At 44.0% G+C, this 24966-nt stretch overlaps 1 protein-coding gene across 1 annotated transcript; it reads left to right on the forward strand.

The window, feature by feature from the left end:
• Window positions 1-2714: 2714 nt before the first annotated feature.
• DESI2 (desumoylating isopeptidase 2) lies at window positions 2715-24966 on the forward strand. The gene is made up of 5 exons (XM_006277696.4): window positions 2715-3025; window positions 15132-15204; window positions 17471-17564; window positions 18846-18987; window positions 21139-24966. The coding sequence occupies exons 1-5, from the start codon at window positions 2987-2989 to the stop codon at window positions 21370-21372; spliced, it is 582 nt and encodes a 193-aa protein (XP_006277758.1). The 5' UTR covers window positions 2715-2986; the 3' UTR covers window positions 21373-24966.

Here is a 24966-nt window from a genome sequence, read left to right on the forward strand (position 1 = left end):
GGCACCCCTGGGGGTTACAAGAAATAATGGCCACAAGCTAGCAGAGAGCAGATTTAGACTGGACATTAGGAAGAACTTCTTCACAGTTCGAGTGGCCAAGGTCTGGAATGGGCTCCCAAGGGAGGTGGTGCTCTCCCCTACCCTGGGGGTCTTCAAGAGGAGGTTAGATAAGCATCTAGCTAGGGTCATCTGGACCCAGCACTCTTTCCTGCCTATGCAGGGGGTTGGACTCGATGATCTATTGAGGTCCCTTCCGACCCTAGCATCTATGAATTTATGAATCTATGAATCTATTTGCAAGGGACACTTCTGTTAATACAACCCAGTATGCTGTTGGCTTCTTTTTTTTTCTAACAAGAGCACACAGTTGGTTCATATTCAGCTTATGGTCTACTGCAGGGGAGTCAAATATGTGGTCTGTACCTGGCCTGCCAAACTACCAGTAGACCACTAGAAGTTGAGGGCTATGACCTGCCACAGAATCCCCGGCCCTTTGGCCTTGCTGGGCATGCCTGTCAGCAGCAACAGCTCCTCAATTTGCTCACCTGGACTCTCTAACACAGCCAGACCCCTTGTCTCTACACTCCATGCCACTCTCACACCCCAGACTGGATGCAGCCCATAAGAAGCCCCACAGACAAGATTCTTCCCCAGGGCCACAGGTGAGTTTGACACCTCTGGTCTACTGTAACCCCAGGTCTTTCTCTGCAGTACTGCTACGTAGCCAGTTACTCCCCTGTCTGCATTTGTGCATGCAATTATTCTGTCCCAAGTGCAGGACTCTGTACCTCTCCTTGTTGAATTTCATCTGGTCTATTACAGTCGTTTTCCATCTATTAAACTCACTCTGGATCCTAGCGCTGCCCTCCAGAGCGTTTGCAACTCCACTCAACTCCATGTCATCTGCAAATTTGCTCGTCATGCACTTGATGCCATCAATCAAACTAGTAATGAAGATGATAAGCAATATCAGATCCAAAACAGATTTTTGGGGAACCCTACTTGATGCCTTCTCCCAACAAGACATGGATCCATTGGTGACCTGTTTAATGCAATGATCCAACCAGTTATGAATGCACCTTACAGTATGGCTGTCTAGTCTGTACTTCCTTAGCTTGTTAAGGAGGATGTGGAAGCAGCAGTGGATGGCAGGGGGAGTTGGGGTGTTGTACACTGGTACCTCCTTTGATTCCTGCTCCACCCAAAATTTAAAACTAATTGCCTGGCAATGGCAGCAGCATTTCTGATCCAGCAGCACTGAGGAAAGCCTTGATTTCATGGCACATTGTCATCTACCTGGTCTCTTCTAAGTTCTTCATTCCAAGGGTGTCAACCACCCCCTCTTTTTTCCTAAGGGGCTTGACATGCCACCAGTCAGGCTGGCATTTCTTCAGTCATTCTGCTGCGTGTCAGCTGCTCCTGGCCACCAAGTTCCTGCTTCACAGCCCCTCAGGCTGTTTTTAACTCATTCCAATGAAGTTACCCTTTGCTTTTGCTTCCATCCGATGCTGAATACTGCAGCCCTGGGCCTCCAGCCTATCAGTCATGTTCCTCATTTATTTTTAACTGGAGACCAAGTGTGTGCCAGGTTCTAGGTGAGGCTGCCCTGCCCCATCCGCACCCCGTTTCCAAAAGCCTATTTATTTCTTTTATATTTTGGAAAAATTTTCCTGTTACAGGTCAAATTAGCCAGACCACTTCCAGATCCTTTAAATCACTCAAAAAACATATGTGGCCCTGCTGCTGGCAACTTTTCAGTCTGGGACTTCAGATACCTCCGAATCCTTTGGCAGGCATCCCACGTGCAGGCTGAAGCCTGTAGGCTTGGGGTTCAGATGCCACCGAGTTTCGCTTGCCCTCAGCCAACCGCAAGAGCAAGCTAGGGAGGAGTCCCCTATTTCCATGAAGTCCACTTTTAGCCAGGTCCTCCCACTGGAAGCTGGCCAGCGGGAAGCTAACTATGAGGCTCCGGTAGGGAGTCCTGTCTGCATTTGGACCGGGGTCAGCATTGCCAACTCTCACAATTTTGACATTGTACTTAAAGTCTATGCTTCAGGAATGTGAAAAACTTAGCTCACACACACAGAGATCTCTCTCCCTATACAGAGATCTATCTATATATATACACATACATACACAGAGATAGATATAGCTATATATCTAGCTAGATATCTATACAGCTAGATAGATATCTAGATAGCTATATCTATCTATATCGATCAATAGATAAGTCCCAAAGCATAGACTTTAAGATCAATGACGAAAATCATGGGCTGGACGCGATGATCTTCCGAGGTCCCTTCCAGCCCTAATGTCTATGAAATCTATGAATCGCTGCGGGGTGCACCCTCCACTGCACACGGCCACTTCAGTCCACCCCGGCTCCGGTACCAAACCAGCACAGCTGCTCTCGATCTCAGCCCACAGGAGGTTTCCAAAACCTTAGGCCCGCGCACGCCCATGTCCGGGTGTCCCCCAGTCACAGCCCCAGCTCAGCGAGGGCGGAGCACAGCCACAACCCACGCGGCTACCCGGCCCAGCATGGGCCTGTCAACGCGAGTACACCCAGTCCCTGCCCGAGTGCCGCCGCAACGCCTGTCGGGAGCTGTAGTTCCCCCCTTCGTGCCCGCCCCGCTGCCGCAGTGCCTGCTGGGAGACGTAGTCCCGTCACCCGGGGCCAGGCCGTTGCGTGGTCGTTGCAGGGGCTGCGCCGGCGGCCCCTCCCCGCCTCGGGCGCCCAGAGCGGGCCAGGTGGGCGGGAGGCGGAGCCGAGCCGAGCCCCGCCCCCGAGGCCCCGCCCGCCGCGGGACCCGCGCGTCCCCGGGGTGCCCTGCGCCGCCGCCCGGCTCCATGGTGCCCGCCCGCCCGCGCCCCGCAGCGCCAGCGCCAGCAGCAGGCGGCGGGGGCAGGGCGGGGAGGGCCCGCAGCGCCCCGCGCCCGCCCGCCTGAGCCCGGCCCGGCCCGAGCGGCAGCGCGCGGCCCGGCCATGGCGAACCAGCTAGTGATCCTCAACGTGTACGATATGGTGCGTGGGGCGGCGGCGGCGGCACCTGTTGCGGCGTTGGTTGCGGGGCTCGGGCCTGCGCGGGGAGCGAGGCCGGGAGTGCGCCTGGCCCGGGCAGAGCCGGGGAAGCTGCGGGGATGGAGAGCGCAGCCCCGAGGGTTGGGGGGGGTGCTTGGGCTTCCCGCCTCCTCCTAGTGAGAAAGTTTCTCCTCAGGTCTGACCTCAACTTCCCTCGCTGCAGCCTGCCGCCGCTGAGAGCTGCCCCGCTTCCAGGCTGCTGTTAAATGTCCCCCTCTGCCCTCCTCTCCAGACTAAATAAGCCCGGTGCCCTCAGCCTCTCCTCAGCAGTCATGTCCCCCAGCCCCCTCACCATTTTCATTGCCCTCGTGACTTGTCCACGTCCTTTCTGTAGTGGGGCCCAAATCTGGACACCGGACTCCAGGTGTGGCCTCAGCAGTGCCAAATAGAGGAGGAGAGTCACTTCCCTCGAGAGGGAATGAGAGGAGAGCACTGGGCGCACATTACCACATTTCCTTCCCCTCTGGTGACTGGAGGGCAGCAGCGCCTTGCTGGTCCTCTGCCAGCCAAGATGGGCACCTTTCCTCCTTCCCAGTGCTTGGCTGCTTCTAACATGCCTGGTGGGCTCCCAGTGCAGCCCCTGCCTGCTCCTGGGAGAGCACCCCCACTGGGCTGAGGTGCCCCAGGGGTGAGTCTGCTCTGCGTGGGTCCCTGGATTCAGCCAGGAGCCTGACTTGTGACTCCGAGCAGGGTAGAGAGCAAGGCTGATGGCCACTGAGGCTGTTCTAGTCACAACTCAGAAACTTTATTAGGACAGGCAACAGCACAGCTGTATTTGCATTAATAAAGACCGTACGGATATAGCCTTGGATTTGAGGGAAGAACAGGTCCACTGGTCAGGCTTCTCTGTTCCCTCAGGGACTTTCATTGAGTTGGATCCTCCTTTTCACTGAGGTTCGGGGAAGTCTGAACAGGCTTGGTTTAACCACAATTATATCCGTGACACGATGTTTTCCATATTTGCTTATGCTTTGGTACTATGCCAAGCCATTTCCATTTGCCTGTGTTATATTAGTACATTTTATCCCCACTGTGTGCAGCACATGCTGAGCTCATGTCATTGTTACATAGGTTCAGCTTGGGCCATGTCATGATACTGCCCATGTTACATACTGCCCATGCTGCATACAGCCTACCATGCATATATGGCCCACAGACTGGAGGTCATGACAGAGTGGGCTGGACAGTGGTATAGCACCATTACCTGGTTGAGTTGCCTGGCCCCACACTCAGCCTTTAGGATAAGGGGGTGGAGGTGCTGGCAGCAGAAGTGCCATGAATGGGTTCCAGGTATTTTGAAAGTTTGAAAGTTCAAACTAGGCAGTAAACCATCCTGGCATGGGCACAGTGTAATAAAAGAGCCTTTTAGGGGCCAGTCCCACGCACCCTTTTGGTGCCTCTCCCTTCCTTTTCCTTTGGGAGTGCATAACTTCCATGTACATGTACAAAAACAATTGTCTTGCATGGCTGTAATGCTTATCATTCATGTGGCCTTGGAGTATTTCAAGGGTGGTTCTTCTGTTTGTGCATTTTGATGCTGGAAAATGAGAGTAGACTCTACCAGCTTTTCCCCAGGCTGCGGGTTAAAAATCCCTGCTATATCCTCTGGGGTTCTCAACCTTTTTTTGTTTGTTTTGGGTTTTTTTAAGACTCAAGTCATCGCTTGTTAGACTTGAGGGTACCCCTTGGAAAATGCCAGCTCTTAGCTTTTACTCGGTTTTTTTGATAACAGAAAAATAACAGGGTGATTTCTTTTTTTTTACAAAACTCATCCCACAGCAGGTCAGAACATTTTTGACACTGTTGATTCCTGTTTGAATGTCTGGGTTTATCTCCCAAATCACGTGCAGGTGTTTGCACACCTAACAGTGCGAATATTGAATGTTATTTCATGGCACCCCAGGACACTATGGCATACTGATTGAGGCTCATTGTTGTATGATCTTTTCTATTGGTAACAGCTGAAAGTAGGCAGTCACAGTTCTTTGGGTAGATGTGGTATCTTTTATTAGACCAATTAAACAGTTAGAAACATTGATCTTTGCAAGCTTTCAGGTACAAATACAAAGCTTCTTCAGGCAGTGACATTTTTATCACCAATTTCTTTAGTGCCACCACTTGTCACAGGAGCTGTTTTCCTGGGTAACTGCAGCATTTTTTTGTTATGTCCAGTGAGTGTAGAAGTCTTGCTTGTCTCTTGCTTTACTTCCCTGTCACTTCCTTTCTGTGAGGAGGCCTCTAGAGACACCTTCACTGGGCATCCTTCCCGGTCTCCTGTGTACAGACTGGCTTGGCTCTAGTGCATTCAGGTTCTCTTTATGGGAACTTTTTAAAACACAGTTGAATGTGCTTCAGTTCCTTCCATGAAACATTGCTTCACCAGAGGTGACAGTTGATTGGATGCGAGTGGGCATTTTACAAAACATTCACTTGTTAATGAAGAGACAGGTTTGTAATGTTTTTATGAGGCCATTCTATGCTATACAACACTTCATAGCTGTAAATCTGCACTGGAGGAAAAGCAGAGGCTAAGTTTAGCACATGTTGAAGGCAGCGTACTTTGTATCATCTAGACTTTAAAATGTGATGGCTAGCATCTGCTAATGTTGCACTAATAAATCCTAGCCCTAACTCAGTCAAAGAGTGGAACTCCCAGTGATGTTAAAGAGCTTGAGAGAAGACTTTAGAGAAGTTTGATATGATCATAACTTTCACATTTGTAATAGACCCAAGTTTTGCTGGGCACAGCTGTCTCAAATGTTCAGAGTAGTCTTTGTAGCCTTTCATAAAGGCAATGCAGACAGTCTCTCGACATAAGGGTCTGTCATGTCCCGTGTGCAGAAGTAAACACTATAGTGCAGGGGTAGGCAACTCCCGGCATGGGTGTCAGAGTGTAGCACTTGAAGGCATTTTGCTTGGCATGCATGCCTCTGGATGGGTGGCGGGGAAAGGGCCAGGGCTATGTGGCCACAACAAGGATCGGGTCCCTCATGGCTCCCCTGCCATCCGCCCCGTCATGCCAACATCTTACAAGTTGAAGTTGCAGGTGTTTTTGGCACTCTGCCCAAAAACGTTGCTGACCCCTTCTGTAGAGCAATGGTTCTCAGCCTTGAGACAACTTCCCAGAACTTTTGTGAATTGAGCAGCACCCCACCCCCTATCAAAAACTTATTTATGACAGTATTTTCTTCCTCACACAGCAGGTGGGTTGGGGGTGAGGGGCAGGGGAGGAGTGGTGGGGGGCAGGGACAGACTTACCCTCTTGTACAGGGACCTGAGCTTACCTCCTTGCTTAGGGGCTGGGCAGTAATAAGTGTGAGCTTACATCCTGCAGACACTCCTGAAAGGATCTCACAGCACCCTACGTGAGACTCACTGCTGTAGGGCAGGGGCAGCAACCTGTGGCACATGGACCTTTGTCATGGCTTGCAGAGCCATGCCTTTGGTAGTGGTGGCTGTTCTTCCTATGCCATGCCACAGTCAGTCACTTGGGGCTCTGGCGGAGGGGAGAGCTCTGCCTGTGCTGTGCTGCAGTTAGTTTAGTTAATTTGACAGACTCCAAGAAAGCATAGAGTTCTTGCCAAGTCTCTTCTTTCCCTGTCCACCCCATTGGCTTTGTATTTTGTTGGACAATCGACACCTATTGAAACAAAGTTTTGGAGTGGGGGTTTTTATGGTAAGATTTTTAAGAGATCTGACTACTATCTAGTCAATATTTGCCTTCCTAGCTTCTATTGCAGATTCTACACTGAGGAGGAAAGTTGACATTCTCCTACACACCTGTCAGCTGTTACAAGTTAACTTCTCTCACAACTAGTTCACAATTTACAAGCAAGAGCTTAAACTAAAATCTCTTTAATAGATGTTGCACGCAGGTTTTGTCACTATATCGAGAAAATCTGGCAAGTTTGAGAGTCAGTAGATAGAGAAGGAAGTTTTCCATTGAGCTGTGCAGTATAAAACTGTTCTTTTGAGGTTTCTCCACTAATTTCTTCAATGCTGCTAAGTGAAAATTGTGGCAGTAGCAAATATTCAATTGACTGCTATAATTCATAGAAGCTTTATGTTCTCATTTGGGAAAATAGCTTAGAATTGCCTTTTAACAAGTAGTGGATGTGTGACTGACTTGGAGGAATCAACCTCATACTTAGACCTGTGTTGATTTACTGCTGCGTTTTATGGTTTAAATCTGACCACGGTTGTGTGCAAAGAAATGGAAGCCTCTATCTCTTAAGTGTGCTTTGGTGGCGTGTTACATGACATTTTGTAGTTATGGATTCTTCCCGCTTACATAAAGCACAGTAAAATGTATCCATTGTCTTCAAGATGAACTTGCCAATAGCAAAAGGAAATAGTTTTTATTTAGAATATTACTGAGATCATTTAAGAGAACATACCAAAATGCAAATTTGTAGTTTTCTATCTGGTCCTCGCGTTGCATCCCTAGAACTGAGCCCTATCCCAGATGCACATTACCGTTGCCTGCTTCGTTGGCATTACTGTATTTTAGGGTCACTTGGGCATACAGCCTAGAAACATTGCCATTAGGGGTGCACTTAGATTTTGGGGGCCAATACCGATAGCCGATTTTTAAGGAGGCATATTAGCCGATACCAGTCGGATTTCCAGTACAGCTGCGTGCAGCTGGTAAGTCTTGTGGTGGATGGGGAGGGGGGAGGGAAGGGAATGGTTGGGGACAGATCAAGGCCCCTGCGGTAAGGGAGGGAGTGGGGCAGGGGCTGGGACTGGGGCAGGTACTGCCTGGATGGGGTGGGGCACGGGACGGAGCCACAGCTCGTTCAGGGGGTGGGGGATGGCTCCCACCACTGCATGCACCCTGGGAGGGCATGGGGGCGGGGGGAGGGTGTGTGCCCATGATGGGGGCTACAGCTGCGGGCCAGGGCCATGCTGGGCTCTTCCTAGCATGCGTGTGGTGGGGGGAGGGTTGGGCCGGGGCTCTGCTTGGAGTGGGCGACAGCGGCACTAGGAAGGGAGCTATGGGGGGGGCTGCAGCCACCGCAAATTTTGCCATAGCCCCCCCCGGCCTTCTCCCAGCGCTGCCACCACCTGCCCCAAGCACAGCCCCCATGTGCCGGGGACGCGGCCCTGGAGCCCCAAATGCAGCCCCCACATGCCGGAAAGAGCCCAGTGCAGCCCCAGCCTGCAGCTGCAGCCCACCCCCATGCAGATATGGGTGTATACCCCCCATGTCCTCCTGGGGTGCACACAGCAGTGGGAGCTGCCTCTGCCCCACGCTTCCCAGACGAGCCACGGCTCTGTCCTGTACCCCTCCCCACCCCGACTGGGCAGCACCTGCCCCTGCCCCCTCCCTACCTCACTGTAGGGGGCATTGATCTGCCCCCCTCACACATCCCTTCCCTCCCCACTCACCTTCCACCACAACAGAATTACCAGCTGCACGCAGCTATCCACACTGCTGGGTGGGCTGTGCTCCTCGCTGCCTACATGCTGTGCTGTGGCTGCGCACATGCATGGGCATTTATCAGCGAAATTATCAGCCACATCAGGCTGATTTCTGATGCGATCAATTTTCTTTATATTGGTGCTGATCCGATATTGGACCAATGTATCTGTGCACCTCTAGTTGCCAGTCTCTGTTTTATCTGAAGTTTCCTCTGCTCTTCAAGACCTCTTCATTCATGAGGTAAATTTTTCAGACTGGAGTTGTTTCATGTGTAGCACACTTCTGGAGATGGCAAGTTATTTGCCAGAATGTTTGCTTTCTCTTTCACAGCTCTTGGCTTGTAGTACCTTACCACACAGTCTCCTTTTACCACAACCTCTAATGGGAAGGGGAAAGAGAACAGGTCTGCATTCTCTTCCCTCATTCTCCCCTCAAGGCACAGGATGAGGCACACTCATGGCACTTACTCTGTTTGATTATACTTAGCATGCTTAATGTGCTCCCAGTTGCCACCAAACCCTTTGGCCCTATATTCCTTTTCTAGGCATTTTCTTTTTAGCAGAAAAAAATGTGTACGTGACCCCCATTTGTTTGTTTGTTTATCTATTTATTAACACAGCCACGTAGCTATATCCAAACCATGCATATGGAGCCATGTCAGTGCTTCTCAACTAGGTGTTACTACCTCCAGGTAAAAGTTGTGCATGACTGCTACACAGGCAGCTATGATAGGTACGTGCACACACTGTGCTCCTTTAGGGCTAATTTGATGATAGCTGTTGGTGTCGCACCCACTCTCACCCCATGCTTTAGTAGGTTGCAAGATACTGAACAGCAGCACTACACATCGTTTCAATTATCATACTTTTTTCTTTGCCTCCTTTTAATATGATTTTTACTAGTTATATCATTAAAACTAGAACTCTAGATTTACCATTTTGTCTAAAGGATTGGAATTTCAGATTTTGGGAGGTATCAGACATGAATTTCTTATTCGAGTGCCACTAAATTCCACATTAGTAAAGGAAAAATGGTAAGTTGTTATTACAGTGATGAGTAACTTTTAGGCCTGACTGTCAAACTTATAAGGTCTAGGAACCCTTCATAGGACCAGTACTAGTATGTTTAGGTCTAGTAAACTTTGCAAGGAATTGGCCGTGACTAGCAAAAGAGAATTTTTATCTGTCCCTAAATGATAAAACTAAAGAGAATGTGCATTTTTGTGCGGGTAGTAGCAGATTTTTAAATACTAGTGCTATGGAGGAATTTTTCTAAGGCATGAATAGGAAGTATATACTCAATTCCTATCTCTGCTCCATTTTTTTTTTAAATAAAAAGCCAGGTATTTTTTTCTGGAATTAAATATCTTCATTTTTTCTGTTAAATGAACCTTAAGCTGTTGGTTTTTATAAGGAGGTATAATCTATCTATTTTCTGACTTAAATGATCAAATCTAAAATGTTAACAATTTAGATTTTAAATTTTAAAACTTTTAAATTTTTTAATGGACACTATGAAGAAGGCAGCTGCAGAAACAGCTATAGCATTGAATTCGTGATATTCTAGTTATATGTTTTTTTCTCTTAACCTAGTAGCAGCACAACTCTAATATATACATAATAAAAGAGTAGCTTTTTTTCTTTAATATGGCTTATGTATAGAAAATGTGATAAATGGGTAGAAAACTTGTTAGGAATGCTTCCTTGCCAAGCCAGTGTTTTTTTGCGGGCTACTATCCAGATACTGGGAGCTGACATTTAGTTTTAGGGAAGTACCTGCCCACTTCTGTCAATTCTCCCTTCAAGAAAACACCTGGAAAAAAATAATTATTTTTATGAAATGTTTTTGTTCCAGTTCCATAAGATCATTGCAGCTTTCATTGTTATAAGGAAAAGTTGATGAAAGTATATATGGCTTCTGAACTGTGTCTCAGTTCCCTGGAATGTGTAGCTCAGCACCTGGCTCTACAAGCAAAAGTCTGCATTTGAAGGACAGACATTAAGTTAGAAAAGACTGTCCTTATCCCACTGAGATTTTTGTCAGCCCTTTTTATTGAAAAAAACAAATCCTAAATTAAGCATCCTGTTTTTCTTCATAACTAAGTTTTTAATCACTCTGGATTGATTTGTTTTTATAGGAGTATTAAATGCAAGCAAAAAAGTTGGTAAAAAAATATGGCAGTGGGATCTGACCTTTTTGGCAGGTGTGCCAAAAAGCTCTACATTCTCTCCAGGTGCTACTCTGAAGCCCCTTCCTCTGCTTTCTACAGCTGTGCTTCCTAACCCATCTACAGCTGTGCCACACAGACAAGCTTCCCAGGGGGACTACAGTACTCTTCCTCTGAATCCCAATCCTGTTTTCTGTCTCAAGTCTTGATTTAGGGGTGAACTTAAATTATATTTTTCTGAATTGGAATTTATCTTCCTGATTTTTCTGGCAGGAGTAGGGCAAGCTTTGATGCTTCCTGATATAAATGAAAGCCTTTAAAATGTATTAAAGTAGTGGTGTTTATAGGTATCTAAATACTAGGGGAGCACCGATAAAGATTTTTTTGGCCAATACCAATGGCCAATTATTAACCAGCCATATCAGCTGATACCAATCCAATAGCCAATATGCAGCCTGGCAGCTTGGAGAGTAGCATCTGGCCAGTAAGTCTGTGGGAAGGAAAGGACATGGGGTGTCAGGTTGAGGCCCCTATGGTGAGGGAGGGAGTGGGACAGGCAGACGCTGCCCAGCCAAAGTGGGGCAGGGCACAGGATGGAGCCATGGACAACTCATCTGGGGGGGGCGGGGAAGAGGGGCAGCTTCTTACTGCTGCGCACACCTCTGGGGGAGGTATGGGGGCATGTACCCCCCAGATTTGTGCATGGGGTGAGGGCATGCTGCAGGCTTGGGGTCAGGGTCAGGGTCTGGGCCAGGGCTGCACTTGGGGTGGGTGGGGGTGGTGCGAGTGGCAGCAGCACTGGGAGAGAGGGTGACAGCAAATTTTGGCCTGGCTATCGCCCACCCGTAGCTCCCCCATTCAGCACTGTCCCCATCCCCCTCCAGGAACAGGCCAGCACAGCCCCTGGCCCCAAGCCCACAACAGGCAGCCTGCCCTCACCCTGCCCACCACTCTGGGGGGCACATGCCCCCCATGCCTCCCCCAGAGGTTCATGCAGCGGTGGGAGGGAGCCCCGTCCCACACTCCCTGGACAAGCCTGCCATGGCTCCATCCTGCACCCTGCCCAGCCCTGGCTGGACAGCACCTGCCTCACTCCCTCCCTCCACATGGGGGCCTTGATCTGCCCCCTATGCCCCTTCCCCCACAGACTTACTGGTGGACACTGCTCTCCATGTTACCCAGCTGCATTCCTGGCCACGTGCATGCTGCAGCTGCGCACATGCACACGGCATTTATCAGTGACATTATTGGCTATACCGGCCAAAAAGATCCAATTACCAATAATGTTAATTTTCCTTTTATTGGTGCCAATCCAATATGGACCAATATCTCTGCTAAATGCTGCTGGTGCTCAGCTGTTCTTTCCATTTGATGCTGAGGTTCTAATTTAAAACTAAATTTTGGTGTTTTATATATTTGAAATCTCACTGACTTTTGGGGTGACATAGATTACAACAGATAAGTAGAGGACAGAATTTCACATTGACAAATATTGTAAACTGATGTGTTAATATGAGAGGTTATTTAAATTCCTTTGGTTTGATGAAGATTGTCATGTGTGTCAAAGCATCTACTCACTGCTGCAGAGTTTGTTCTGAAATGTAGTGTGGAAATATTGTTAAACCTTAAAAGATTAAAAAGTTTTGAGGTCCTTGTTTTAAGACGCCTATGCTCTGACCTGTGTTTGAAAAAACTGATATTTTCCATGTTTCAGGGGTTTTGGCTATAGCCGTGTTGGTCTAAGGGCGTAGGCAGACGAGGCTCTTTGGGTAAATGTGATATCTTTTATTAGACCAGATAGTTGGTCTAATAAAAGATATCACATTTACCCAAAGAGCCTTGTCTGAAAAAAAATCCCACATTTACTCAGGGAAACCTCTTATTTTTGGCCAATACTGATGGCTTACTTGTTTTCTTTTTGCATCCTCTAAAACTGCAATGATCAACTTTGCATATGTTTAAATTTTTTATCAGTAAAAATGAGTTAATAAACATTAATTTTGGACTGAAGATGACGTAATGCTAGCTACTTTGTGAACAAAATGCATTATGTTTTGTAGCTGGCAGGGAAATACAATATGCAAATTCTTTATAGAATGATTTGTTTAGGGCTCCAGGCAAAAACAGTGGATCTCTTCAGGTATTGAAGAACTAACTATTCATTTTCCTGGTTCTGTTTCTTTTGCTTTCTTCTTGATCAAAGGTTTAGCAACCTTTTTAATTTTGGGAAAATAATGCTTTTCAAGAAGAATGTCTTCAACAGATTGGAATACATTATAATGTCATTTATTATGGCGATAGTAAAACAGCATAAAATTCTATGTGGCACAGAGTAGGAAAAAGCATGACACTTGTAACGTTTTACATTATCAGTATCTGTTCTGTTTTAATAGCAATTTCACATCAACGAACATTTGCTGCATCAACATCTTGTTTAAATACAGTAGGGTTTGTTCAGTTTGTTAAACATTAGTTTACCTGGGGACGCTGCTTAAATCAAGATTCTGATAGGCCTGCTGACCCTGATGTCAGTCTTGGCGCAGCTCCCAAATGTGCACAAATGGGATCTGTTTTGTTACCAGGTAAATGAAAACTGAGAGATTGTGATGGGTTTTGTTGTGGACGAGAGAGTTTTTGAGGACAACAAAATATTTCCTCATCTTAATTTTAAAGACTTTTCATTACCAACCAAACTGTATAACCCCTTTCAAGATGTTTTATCTAGTAGCTGGGGATTTTTTGAGTGGTTAATCTTATTTCAAGGAGAATCTTAAATCAGCTTTTTAGAGGCTGCTTCAAGAATTAGGAGCTGATAAGAGAAAGTAGGAATTTTGATCTGTCCTTTTAGCTTTAAAAAGAATGAGGCCCTTAAGCAGCAGGAGGGAAAAGGACTCATTTAATCCAAGGAAACATCGTTTTTCTTTGTAATGATTTTCTATACTTAAATTTTTCTTTTTGTTATATAGGGAAACCTACTGAAGGGATTTATAAAGCCCCCTAATGTGTAACGTAAGAAAATACATTCTGACATGTGAAGTGGTAACAGTGGTATATGTTATGCACACCAAGTGGCCTACAGCTTAGCATCCTTGGCTCATACTTTGACTGATGCTGGGAGCTCAAAGACAAAGTATACTTTGTCTGCCCTAGACTCAAGACCTCTCTTGAGCCATGAGTGTCTCTTGTTTAACTGTTTCCAGCATTAAACAAAATTGTGCAGCTGATGAGATGACTGTATACATAGTACAACTATATTCTTTCTAATGCTCTTTATTTGGCACATTAGAAACATGAAGTATGAAAACATGATATACACTAGCTTGGGCAAAACAGCTGCAGTAGATTCCAATGTGTATTCCAGTGGATGAAAAGTTTAGTCAACCTGCAGTGTAGCCACCAACAAAAAGGTATATACATTGACAAAATTTGATTGCTTCCAAACATGAGAGAGAAATATAGGTTTCACTGCATATGCATATCTTCATCACCAGTGTAAATTTAAATTGGTATGCTCTATAGCAGGCTTGTCCACCAAGGCATTTTCTGTGGCCTGCAGTGCCGTGATGGGAAACAAAAGTAGACACTGTTTACTTTTGTTCCCACCCCTTGTCCCTCCCCCAGCCCCTCAGCAGCTTCCTAATGGCTGCTGAAGGGCTGGGGAAGGGACAAGGTTTCCACACGCACCACGTCAGCTTGACATTGCTGACACGGTGCGTGTGGGAAGAGGAATAGCCATGTGCCTTTCGGGACAGGATGAGCCCAGCCGGAGCAGCAGGGGCTCAGCTACACTTTCCCCTACCTGCGCCAGTCAGTCCCGAACAGCACACGGCTCCACCGCCACCTTTGCTGGCTGGTGCCGACCCGGGCAGGTCGGTCCCATCCGGAGCAGCATGCAGCCGAAGCCAGATTCCCACGTGCTGCTGGGGACGGGAGCAGGTGGCCAGGCACCACGGTGAGCAGGGCCATGCGGACAGGCAGGTGAGGGGCTGCAGTGCAGTGACCGCCTTGCTCCAGCCCCCCTCTCCAGCGCCAGCTGGTGGGGCTGCACTGCTCAGGGGATGGAGATGTGGAGCTATTTATTTCTCCCCTTCAGTCTCTGGGGCAATAGCTGGCTGGATGCAGAATGGGTCCCTCCTGCCCCTGCTCACCAGCAGCTACCATGAACCTTGCAGTAATAGGCAGGTGCAGTAGGGCTACACAGGCAGGGTTTCTCTGGCCCAGGACAGAGGGTGTTTGAATATGGCTTACCAGCAGCCCACTGGGTGATAAAAAGTTCATGATCCAGCCCCACATTCAAAAAGGTTGGACACCCCTGCTCTATAGTTTCCTTTCAAGAGACTATGATGATGGAGTGTTACTAAATTATTAACTGTTACACTTCAGTATTTTGGACAGAATTCATTTTGTTACCAAAGCTTTTTCTGGAAACTCATTGTAGTTGTCTTTCTTTTTTTCAGTATTGGATGAATGAATATACCTCTTCCCTTGGCATTGGAGTCTTCCATTCAGGAATAGAGGTGTACGGTAGAGGTATGTATGTGTAGGAAACTTAGATATACTCTGTCTTAATTATTCTTTATCTCTACTGAAAAGCATTCTTCATGTGTGTCATCAATGGGAGGGGAAATTCTCTCTGCCTCTTGTTTACCATTTTTATGTTCTTACCCTGAATCAGACTTGAATGTCAGTCATATCAGTATAATCACCTCAATCAGCTTTGGTAGTTCCTATTTGGGTTTCTATATATTGCTTCTTGTTGAGGCTAGTACAGTCATACATTTCCTTCAGTCTCCCACCAGCATTAGACATTTTTCACATTTAGTGTGAATGGTAGAATTGCACTTCTGTTCAAGATCACCTAAGATTACAGGCAAGAATATGTTAGGAATTGAAATGTGTGTGTCAGTTTCTAATGGTGCTCTCTTTTTTGGATCCCAGTTAATAGGTTTGTATTTGATGGTATAACCTTTAAAAAGATGCTTTGCTTTCTGCATAAGTACATTTACAAAAATGTCCAAATTCCCCCTCTTTTGAAGATGGCACCTAAAGATTTTTGTTAAACAGGGAATAGTCCAAGGTGATGCATGTCCTTAAAAGAACCAAACTGGTGTGCTTTTAAAAGTAACCCCTAAAACATTTTTACTTTAATCTTCTCCTACTACATTAAAACAGCTTTAGAATAGATGTATAATTTCCAGTGCATATTGTCCAAAGTAAAATGATAGATGTTACTAGGGTGTGGACATATGACCACCTCAGGAGTGTTAAAATTGGAGCAGTGCATTTGAATAATTCTCAGCTTGTTCACATACAACAATTAGAACTTGCCAGCTGCTGCCCTATTGAAAGGTTCTCCTGAAAGGGCTCCAGGAGTTTGTGTCCATGCCCTTAGTGAAACTGTTTCATTTTTGATAGTTTCGGGTAATCCAGTTAAAATTTTGAATAACACATGAAAAATTAATTACCATACAAGTTTGAAGAGTTGATGTAAGATACAATACTGTATCTACTCATATCTAAGAAAAGGATTGTACTGTCAGGTACAGTAGGGCAGGCAGCAGGGGAGAGGCACAGAGGAGCAGGTGGCAGGTGCCCGGGGGGGGAGGTACAGACACAGAAGAACAAGGGGCACAGGGGCTCTGGCCCCTCAACCCCACCCTCCCACTCCTGGGGGTGGGGGACAAATTTAAGACTACCTTCCACTAATTAGATTCTGTATATTGAAAGTTGTAACACATTTATAATTTTCCATGTATACAATCTCTAATTATTTGGGGTTATCTTAAATTTGAAGTTATCTTGGATTCGGGTAAATATGGTACTTCTTACAACTTACTGCCCTAGTTCAGACACACCCCACGTTACTAAAAAATTATCCTGGTTAGATACTTGGCTACCCATAATCAACATACAGAGCAGCATCACAGGGTACGTTTTCAGGAGTAAGCCCAAAAATGAATTCAAAGAGTGCTGTTTGTAAGTTAGTTTTTTAAATTGCTCATCAAGACGTTATACCTGTCCTGGATAGACCAAGTCTTGTTTAACATGTGTTAGCTGGTTGTACTCAGCCCTAGGCTAGGACGTAATACGAGTTTGAGTGGTTTTTATTTCCCCCACAGCATAATGCAAAGCTTTATGTAGTGGGTGTGGCATGCATGCTCATCTCAAAGATACAAAAGGGAGTTTCATGTAAAGATGTGGAATCTTGAAGTGTGTGGTTGTTGTTTGCCTTAATTATCTATGTTCATGCCAGCAGATAATATGTTCAGCCTTTGGATTTGTCTGGGGGTTTTTTTTAAGCATAGAAAAAGGAAATTAAATATTGCAGTAAGACAAAGAAACAAAGCCCACAAATGAAGAATTTCAAAAGCCTTGCCTGCTATAGTAATGCCAAATGCCATGTGACTTTTTTTTTGTATACATTGCATAGTAAAGCATGGATCATTTGAGTCCTCAGTTCTGCACATGTTTAAAATTGGAGCATTTGTACAAGCATTGATGAAGTTGGAAAATCATTTCTTTTGCATGTCATGTTTTGTATAGTGGTACAAGTTTAATATGAGCAAATTAATATTGATATAGAAAGCGTGTTTTGTGGAAGTTCTCATTTTCTTTCCTTAGTCAAAATTGTGTACTTAAGCATTCACTGATAGCACTTTGTTTTAGTTCTTACAAGTAGAATGTGTGGTTCCCCGCTTACGATCCTAATGGCAAGTGGAAATTGCCCATTCATTAGTTTAACGCTACACATCTGGACTTGTGCTGCTATTATTAAATCCTGTATTTTCTCTTTCAGAATTTGCTTATGGTGGTCATCCTTACCCTTTTTCTGGCATATTTGAAATTTCTCCAGGAAATGCTGCTGAACTAGGAGAAACATTTAAATTTAAGTAAGGAAGATATTGTCCTCATGATTTTGACTAATATACTTTGTCTTGTACTAACTCTTAAGGTTTAGACAGATATAATAAAACCCCTGGATTTCAGACCATCTGGGTTGTTCTCAGCTTCTATCAGGGTCATGGAAGACAAGTAGGGAAGACAGCTGCAAGACTCTGGGGAAAAAATACAGTCCCCTTGTCATACACCCAAACTTTTTAAGGTTAACTATCCTGTTAGCCTCTTAAAACATACAATTAAATATACTTATTTTTGTTATCCATGAATACCTTTTCCCTTTCAGAGTAAATGTAAGGAAATTGTGAATAACTTTGAATAAATGGTCACCAAGCTGAAAAGTTGAGAAATGCTACCCTTAGGGGCTTCTTGCATTTCTTCTTCATTGGTCTGTGTTCTTTCTCCAACACAAGGCCTTTTTACTATGTCTGAGCTGTCTCCTAGGAGACATATTGGCGTCAAAAATTGCATCCACCCTAAAAAAAAGCTGAGTGGCAAAGACTGCTGTTCCATTTGATGAAGTAAGTTAGAGGATAATTGTGTGTGGAAGATGTAAGACTTGAACTTGCATGGGTGGATTAGAAAGAGAGAGAAGAAGATAAAGAGAATAGAGTGGAAACCATACCAAACTGTTAATGATGTAGAGTGTCTTAGTGCACATAAGCAATAGAAGAGTAGCTTCTCTGTGTCATAGATCATTTGTGCCCAACCTTTTCGCCCTGCAAGCCAGATGGACAGTGCCAGGTCCATCCAGAGGCCAGATCCAGCCAATAGGCTTGATCTGGTATGTGGGGTGGTGTGGCAGGGGCCCCATCTAGCCATAGAGGGGTGGGTGGAGGGTGTGCAGCCTGATCCTGATTTGCCTCCTGGTGAGGGGGAGCAGGGAGTGGCCTGACCCTGATCCAGATGGGGGAGAGGGTAGCCTGGCCCCAATCAGGATACACTGCAGGGGGCAGGGAGGGCGAGATGCAAATTATTCCAGCCCTAACCCCAATGCAGACTTGAAGGGCTAGGGGGACAGAGGGAGCAGCCTAGCCCTACTGGATGCACAGGGAGCAGGCATGGTGCTGATCCTGCTATGTGGTAGCGGGCCAAGCTTGGCTGGATCCAGCCACACATTGCTTTCGCTACTCTCCCAGTACCAAATTTTCGAACCCGTGGGTAACCCTGCAGGCCAGACGCCATGGATCTGTGGGCTGGATTTGGCCCATGGGCTGGAGGTTGAGCACCTGCCATAAGAATTGTCATCTTCTGATATCTTCGTTTGTTTTTAGAGAAGCAGTAGTTCTAGGCAGTACCGACTTCATGGAAGATGACATAGAAAAAATTGTGGATGAGCTTGGGAAAGAATTTAAAGGAAATGCCTACCATTTAATGCACAAAAACTGCAATCACTTTTCTTCAGCTTTATCTGAGGTAAACAAATGTGGACTTTAGCTTTTCTGTAAAACTGAATAGATGGACAGCATTTTCCTGTCCTGCCGATTGTGTATATTTTATTTTTCGCTTCATATTTTTCTGATACTTTAAGTAAATGCATTGATTCTTGCTTAGCAATTAGGATTGTATCCAAAACTAGACTTTGGTGACCAACAGAATTCTATAAATTAATGTTGTTAACATACTCCCCACATGGCTCTTTTCTTCTTAAAAGTAAGACAAAGCTCCTGTGGAGACTGCCTACCTGACTGTTATGCAACTTTACAACAGATGTTGGGGTGCTGTGCTTTGAGTCTTGTGCGGGGCTCATTGATGAAAACAGAACAGACCTCTCTCTAAGTGAATTCTCAAACATGCAAAATCCAATTTAAATAGTTTCACAGTTTACTAGTAATCTCTGTTCCAGAATAACAAACCGTTTGGAATCTACTTGTACAAATGATCTTGAATCTAATTCTATAATATCAGTTGGCCACTTGTAAGCAAGACCTAAGCCATTACCCTCTCTATGGCAGTCTTCTTGCTTTAAACAAGTTTTGTAAATCCACTTCAATAGAGTAGTTTCTTGTTTGTCTCCCCCCACACTGTACATATAAGCACAATTGTTGCACAGAGACCAGAGCTGGGATGGTTTCTGGAATCTTACTCTAAAATAATTTGTTTCCGCTGTTTCATAATGCCTTTTAATGACATTTAAATTAACACTTAGCTTTTATTAGAAGTAAAATATTTATCTTCAAAAAAGAGTATTTATTCAATGTGGACCTTCATGGAACTTTTTATTACTGACTTTATTTTTTAAAAAGTGGGGGAGGGAGTCAGGGGAAGAAACAGGAATTCTGCCATTTATTTCCAAAGGCCAAGAATACCATACAGTTCTCTTAGGTGATGATAATATTTCTTTTGCATTCTTGTCCCAGTCAGTGCTGTGAATAAGGCAGATACTTAATAGAAATCAGGATTTAATTGCTGAGAATATAATGCTAGTTAGTTAACAGTGTAAATGAAGACAAATCTCCTGATAGCAATTAACTTCCTTCTGAATTTACATTAAACTAAGTAAAACCAGAATTGGACAGTCAAGACAACGTGCAGTGAGTAAAACAGGAATCTGTCATTGAAAGCAAAAGTAAAAATTAATTAAATTTACAATAAAATGCATATTCAGTGTAACATAGTTGGCAGCAGCTATGTGCTTTCTTATGAAATCCTACCATTCACACTAAATATGGAAGATGTACAATTTTTTTTAATGTATTAGAACATTTAGGCATCTGCCTCGTACTGTGAAATATTTAGTCTGCAGTGAATGAGGCAATGCATGATCATGGCTTTCAATGATAGGATGATCACTCTGCCCAACTGCATTTGTTCTCGAGTATTTCGTTTGGTGAACTCAGCATGGTTTTATGTATTGTCTACTTGAAGCGAGCTTTTTCTCCTTCAGTTTCTGCTTTAAAGCGATAACAGCTCATGAGGAATTGTGTATACCATCTTGTCATTTTAGTGCTTTTTTATTTGGATTCCCTCCCTCTTTTTGTCTTTGGGTAGATTGGGTGATGGTTGGGTCGATTGGATTTGCTTGAATGCTTGTCCAACCTTGCAGACTCGTAACTGCTTTCTTTCTAAGCAATATGCAAGTCTCAGGAACATTAAGTAAATGCGTTGGTTCTTGCTCAGGAACATTATTGTCATTAATAGTTGTCTTAAAACACTTTTATTTTCTTTAACGTGTAGTTTTGTTGACCCTGGCATAAACCAGGGGTCAGCAGTTCATGGTCTGGGAAGCTGAGGTGTTGGCAGTGGGAACTTTGCCTGTGCCACACCTCAGTAAGTTGGGAAGGATTTGGCAGCAGGGGGGTTTTGCCCATGCCATGCTGCAGCTGGGTGGTAGTGGCAGATATGCCAGAGAAATGGCAGATGTGGCCAGGTCCTAGTGTCAGCCTGCTTTGCACCTGAGCAGAGTCATTCTAGCCCACCACCAGAAAACGTTGCCGACCGCTGGCTAAGGCATTAGCATGCTGTAATTAGGATATTCCAGATTTCGGTTTTCTGTACAGCAGTCTGTCTACTTCAGTCTGTTAGTAATTAATTTATAATGTGAATACCAATATTATTTCTTCCCAGATTTTATGTGGGAAAGAGATTCCACGGTGGGTGAATCGCCTTGCCTACTTCAGCTCTTGTATACCATTTCTCCAAAGCTGCCTGCCGAAGGAATGGCTGACTCCTGCAGCACTGCAATCTAGTGTAAGCCAGGAGCTGGAGGATGATCTGGAGGAAGCAGAGGATGCAGCAGCATCAGCTGTCCTGTCGAGCTCAGCATCTGGGTCTAGAACTGGACGTCATGCCAGACCATAAATCTTTCCTCAAAGTAACAGATGGGTCAAAACATTTCTGTTTTAATATCTCCAGCACCTGACGTCGTTACAGAACATCAGAGAGCTGATTCTAAACATTCCTTTTGTATGCAAAAATGGCTCTCTCCAATTCTTGTTATTTCAGCTCAGGATTATATATGCAGTGAAAAGAATCGCTGGGAGAAAGGGGAAGGATCTTGTGTGAAGCCACCCTTTTCATTTTCACCTAGTTGTCAAAAATTGGATTTACATAGCAGATCTTATATAAAGCAAAACTTAAGTTATTTGTTTACAGTATTGTGTACTGCTGTTTACAAGTCCAGTATGGACTCCTGCCACCATGAAATAAGAGAAATTCAGAGCTCAGTTCATCCCTGGTGTAACCCAAATCCAAAGCAGTGGAGTCATGCTGGGGATAAATTTTGCCCGAAGTCTTCATGATTTAGGCAGGCAAACTTTCAACTTCTGATGGTTGCCAGAAATTGCTGAACACTATGTCTGTGAACAGGGTACTATATACTTAAAGGGGCTACAATAAAGAGGTAGAATGTAGGCTATAGTGAGTAACTGAGATGTTACTGAAAGTGTGACCTCTATGTTAACTAAGTTGTAGATTTTTGCACATATGGAAGGAAGTTTATATTTCATTATGTGATACATTTACCCCTGCACACTCATTTCTTAGTTTTAATAGATGCTACACCTTCTTCCTCCATTAAATATTGTTTGAAGCAGGCATATAGAAAGTCATTTTGGTTTGAACAAACTCATTAAATTGCACTGCTTAGTTTATTTAACTTTATCTCAATTAAGCAAGTTGATACTTTGAGTTGCTTTATAGATTCCCTTTCTTTCATTTATGTACCATTGAAACAATGTAATACAAGACTTGCTTAGGGGTTGGGAAAGGCAATACTCCTTGTATTCGCAGTTCTGCTTGAGCTTTTTGTAATAATCCCTACCTCCTGAAAACAAAATGCGAATTCTTGTCCACAAGATTCTTGTACAACTGCAAAAATATTATAGAGAATATTTGATTTTCTGTATCTCCATCTATGGCATTAACTTGTTTGTCAAATGCAGTGAAGGCAAGAAACATGAAGGTTACATATGCACGTGCATATTTACACAGCAGAACCCCATGAATCTACAAATTATCATTATGCTTCTCAGGCTAGCAGATCCAAGATTTCATTATTTTGGAAACTATGACAGTTTGTTGGTACATGATTATAACTGGAGAATAATATGAAATGCCTTACTCTTGTACTGTTCACCTACATGTTTTTTAGAATTAAATAGTAACTTTACAACGGCTCTTCTAGCCATCTCCACAGATGTGGTAAGGTTCTGCTGTGCCTATAAAACCATAATAGCACAAACCTGGGAGTGAGCTTCTGATTTTTATAGGACTTGCTGCCTAAAGGATCTTTCAGAGAACTATTTAAAAAAAAAAACCCTAAAACAACCAGAACACCATTTTTAAAATGAGCAGCTCAGACAGAAATCTGTATTACAAAACTCAAACAATTCTTAAAAAGTTTTGTCTGTTGCTATGTTCACTAAGTGAAATATTTGTGGTTTTAAAATAAGGGTGTTTTAATAACCTAAGAGAAAAATGCTGACTCAGTAGGCTCAGTAGATTCTGCTGTTAATCAAGCTCTCAGTTGGTGAGAGGAGATAATGCTGTAGGTTATGAATATCAACCTTAGGCAAGCAATGCCACTTAAGCTCTCACAAGTGCAGATTAGGCTGTGTTCTCTACACAGCCTCCATGCTGGCCCCACTGATTCCTGTCAAAGTTGGTGAAAATGTTGTTGCTGGCTTCAGTAGCAGGTCAGTTGGGCCCACTAGTAAACAATTTGCAAACAAACTGTAATTGCTTAACAAAACATTGGGTTTTTCTTTTGAGGTAATGTAGTAAAGTGGAGAGGGGGAAAAAGAAGCCAGGTAAAATAGCTTGTTAAATGTGTGTTCAGTGCTAAGAAATCAAACTAGATACCAAATGAGGCTGTTTCTAGGAATAACACAAGGTATTATGACGTCTTACTTAAATGAGTAGTTTCTTGTTACGTATTTACTAAATCTTTGGATAAATAACAAGTGGATATTCAAGATTGCTTATTAAATCTATGGTAACTCCAGTTTCCCTTGGTTGCTAGTCAAAGTGTGCTTAGTCATCAGAAGCAGATGTATTGACTTTCCACACAGATTTATTTTCATGGGAAATTCTGAGTAAAGTTCAGTCTAACTTTCCTCATTGAAAATGAATGTGGTGGTCAGTTATCCAGTCAGTTATCAAAGATAAATGGAAGTAAATTGAATGCTACATACACTTAAGACAATAGCATGTAGATGCTGTTTCTGCCTCAGCTGTAGAACGGAGGTGGTAAAATTACTTAAGCCCCTTGGCCAAGGCAGGTCCTTACTCTTCAGCTCAGGGTTGAGGCCACTGATGAATTTTAAATCTAGCAATGTACTGTAGCTTTTCTTAGATTTTGGAGAGACACTAGTTTTCATTGCTACCTAACCTTTATGTACCAAAATCAGATTTTTAGGCTTCTGAGCTATCCAGAGTGCTATGTCACAAACCTCTACACTTTCCTAAACAGACGCAACTTACAGCATGTACAATGCAAGAAACAAAATGACAGATCACAGCACAGTTTTTATTTAGAAGTAGTAAAACAAAGAATATTTTTTATAAAGCAGACTGGAAAGTTTGTTACAAACAATGCTCATTTTATCTGTAGCTGTATAGGTGAAGAAAATGTCTTTATGTTGTGATGTTTATTTCAAGCCATCCATTCATTTATAAAATGTATGAAGGAACTGACTTCTGAACCCTGAAGCCTATTCCCTATTGTATCGTGAGGTGATGGTACCATAGCTTATGATGATCACGGGCTGTTAACTCAGTCTCCACTTGATGCCTAAAAGAAACCACCCTGCCAGCGGTCGCTCTCATTTGTTAGCAATAGTGCAAGTTACTTTTCACCAGCATTACTGTCAAGCAGGGGATGACACTTTTAGTCTACTAATGACCACACTGTGCTAGGACTAGACCACTCCAAAATGCTGCGAGAATGCTGGACACTTGTGGAGTTTTTCCATCACAAAACGGGTAGAAAAATAAGTCACTGCTTCAGGGTTCTACTCTGTTTACTTTCTCATCCTTCTTTGATTTTCTGTAAGGTACTACTTTTGATACGTGCTGTATTTTCTTTAATTATGAAAATCTTTATTTATTTAAGATGCCATTTTATTTTGTTCAGCAAGCCAAAACAATCAATATGCTGTCAGTGTGCACCAAGAACTTCAGAATAGTTTGGTAAAAATGCGGTTGGATTACATTTTAAAACTAGCAATGCAATTCTAATCACAGTTGATACATGGGAATTTTCACTGTTGAAAGTTGGTTACAAGGTGTTCAATCTTCAATGACACATATTTTTGTAAACTTGAATACAAGTTTACTGTAATTCATAGTATTTGTATAAAATTCAAAGAATTTTGACTTTTGTTACCTTGACATGACAACAAGCTATCATGTTAAACTTAAATCCATTGATTTATTAAAAATACTTTTATAAAA

This window comes from Alligator mississippiensis, chromosome 1 (genome assembly GCF_030867095.1).
Source record: "Alligator mississippiensis isolate rAllMis1 chromosome 1, rAllMis1, whole genome shotgun sequence".
Lineage (NCBI taxonomy): Eukaryota > Metazoa > Chordata > Crocodylia > Alligatoridae > Alligator > Alligator mississippiensis.

Bases quoted from the DNA above. Each gene is read 5' to 3' on its own strand.
- DESI2 (XM_006277696.4), top strand. From the start codon at position 2,987: ATGGCGAACCAGCTAGTGATCCTCAACGTGTACGATATG. The intron at 3,026-15,131 runs GTGCGTGGGGCG...TCTTTTTTTCAG, and splicing joins TCCTCAACGTGTACGATATG to TATTGGATGAATGAATATAC. The intron at 15,205-17,470 runs GTATGTATGTGT...TTTCTCTTTCAG, and splicing joins AATAGAGGTGTACGGTAGAG to AATTTGCTTATGGTGGTCAT.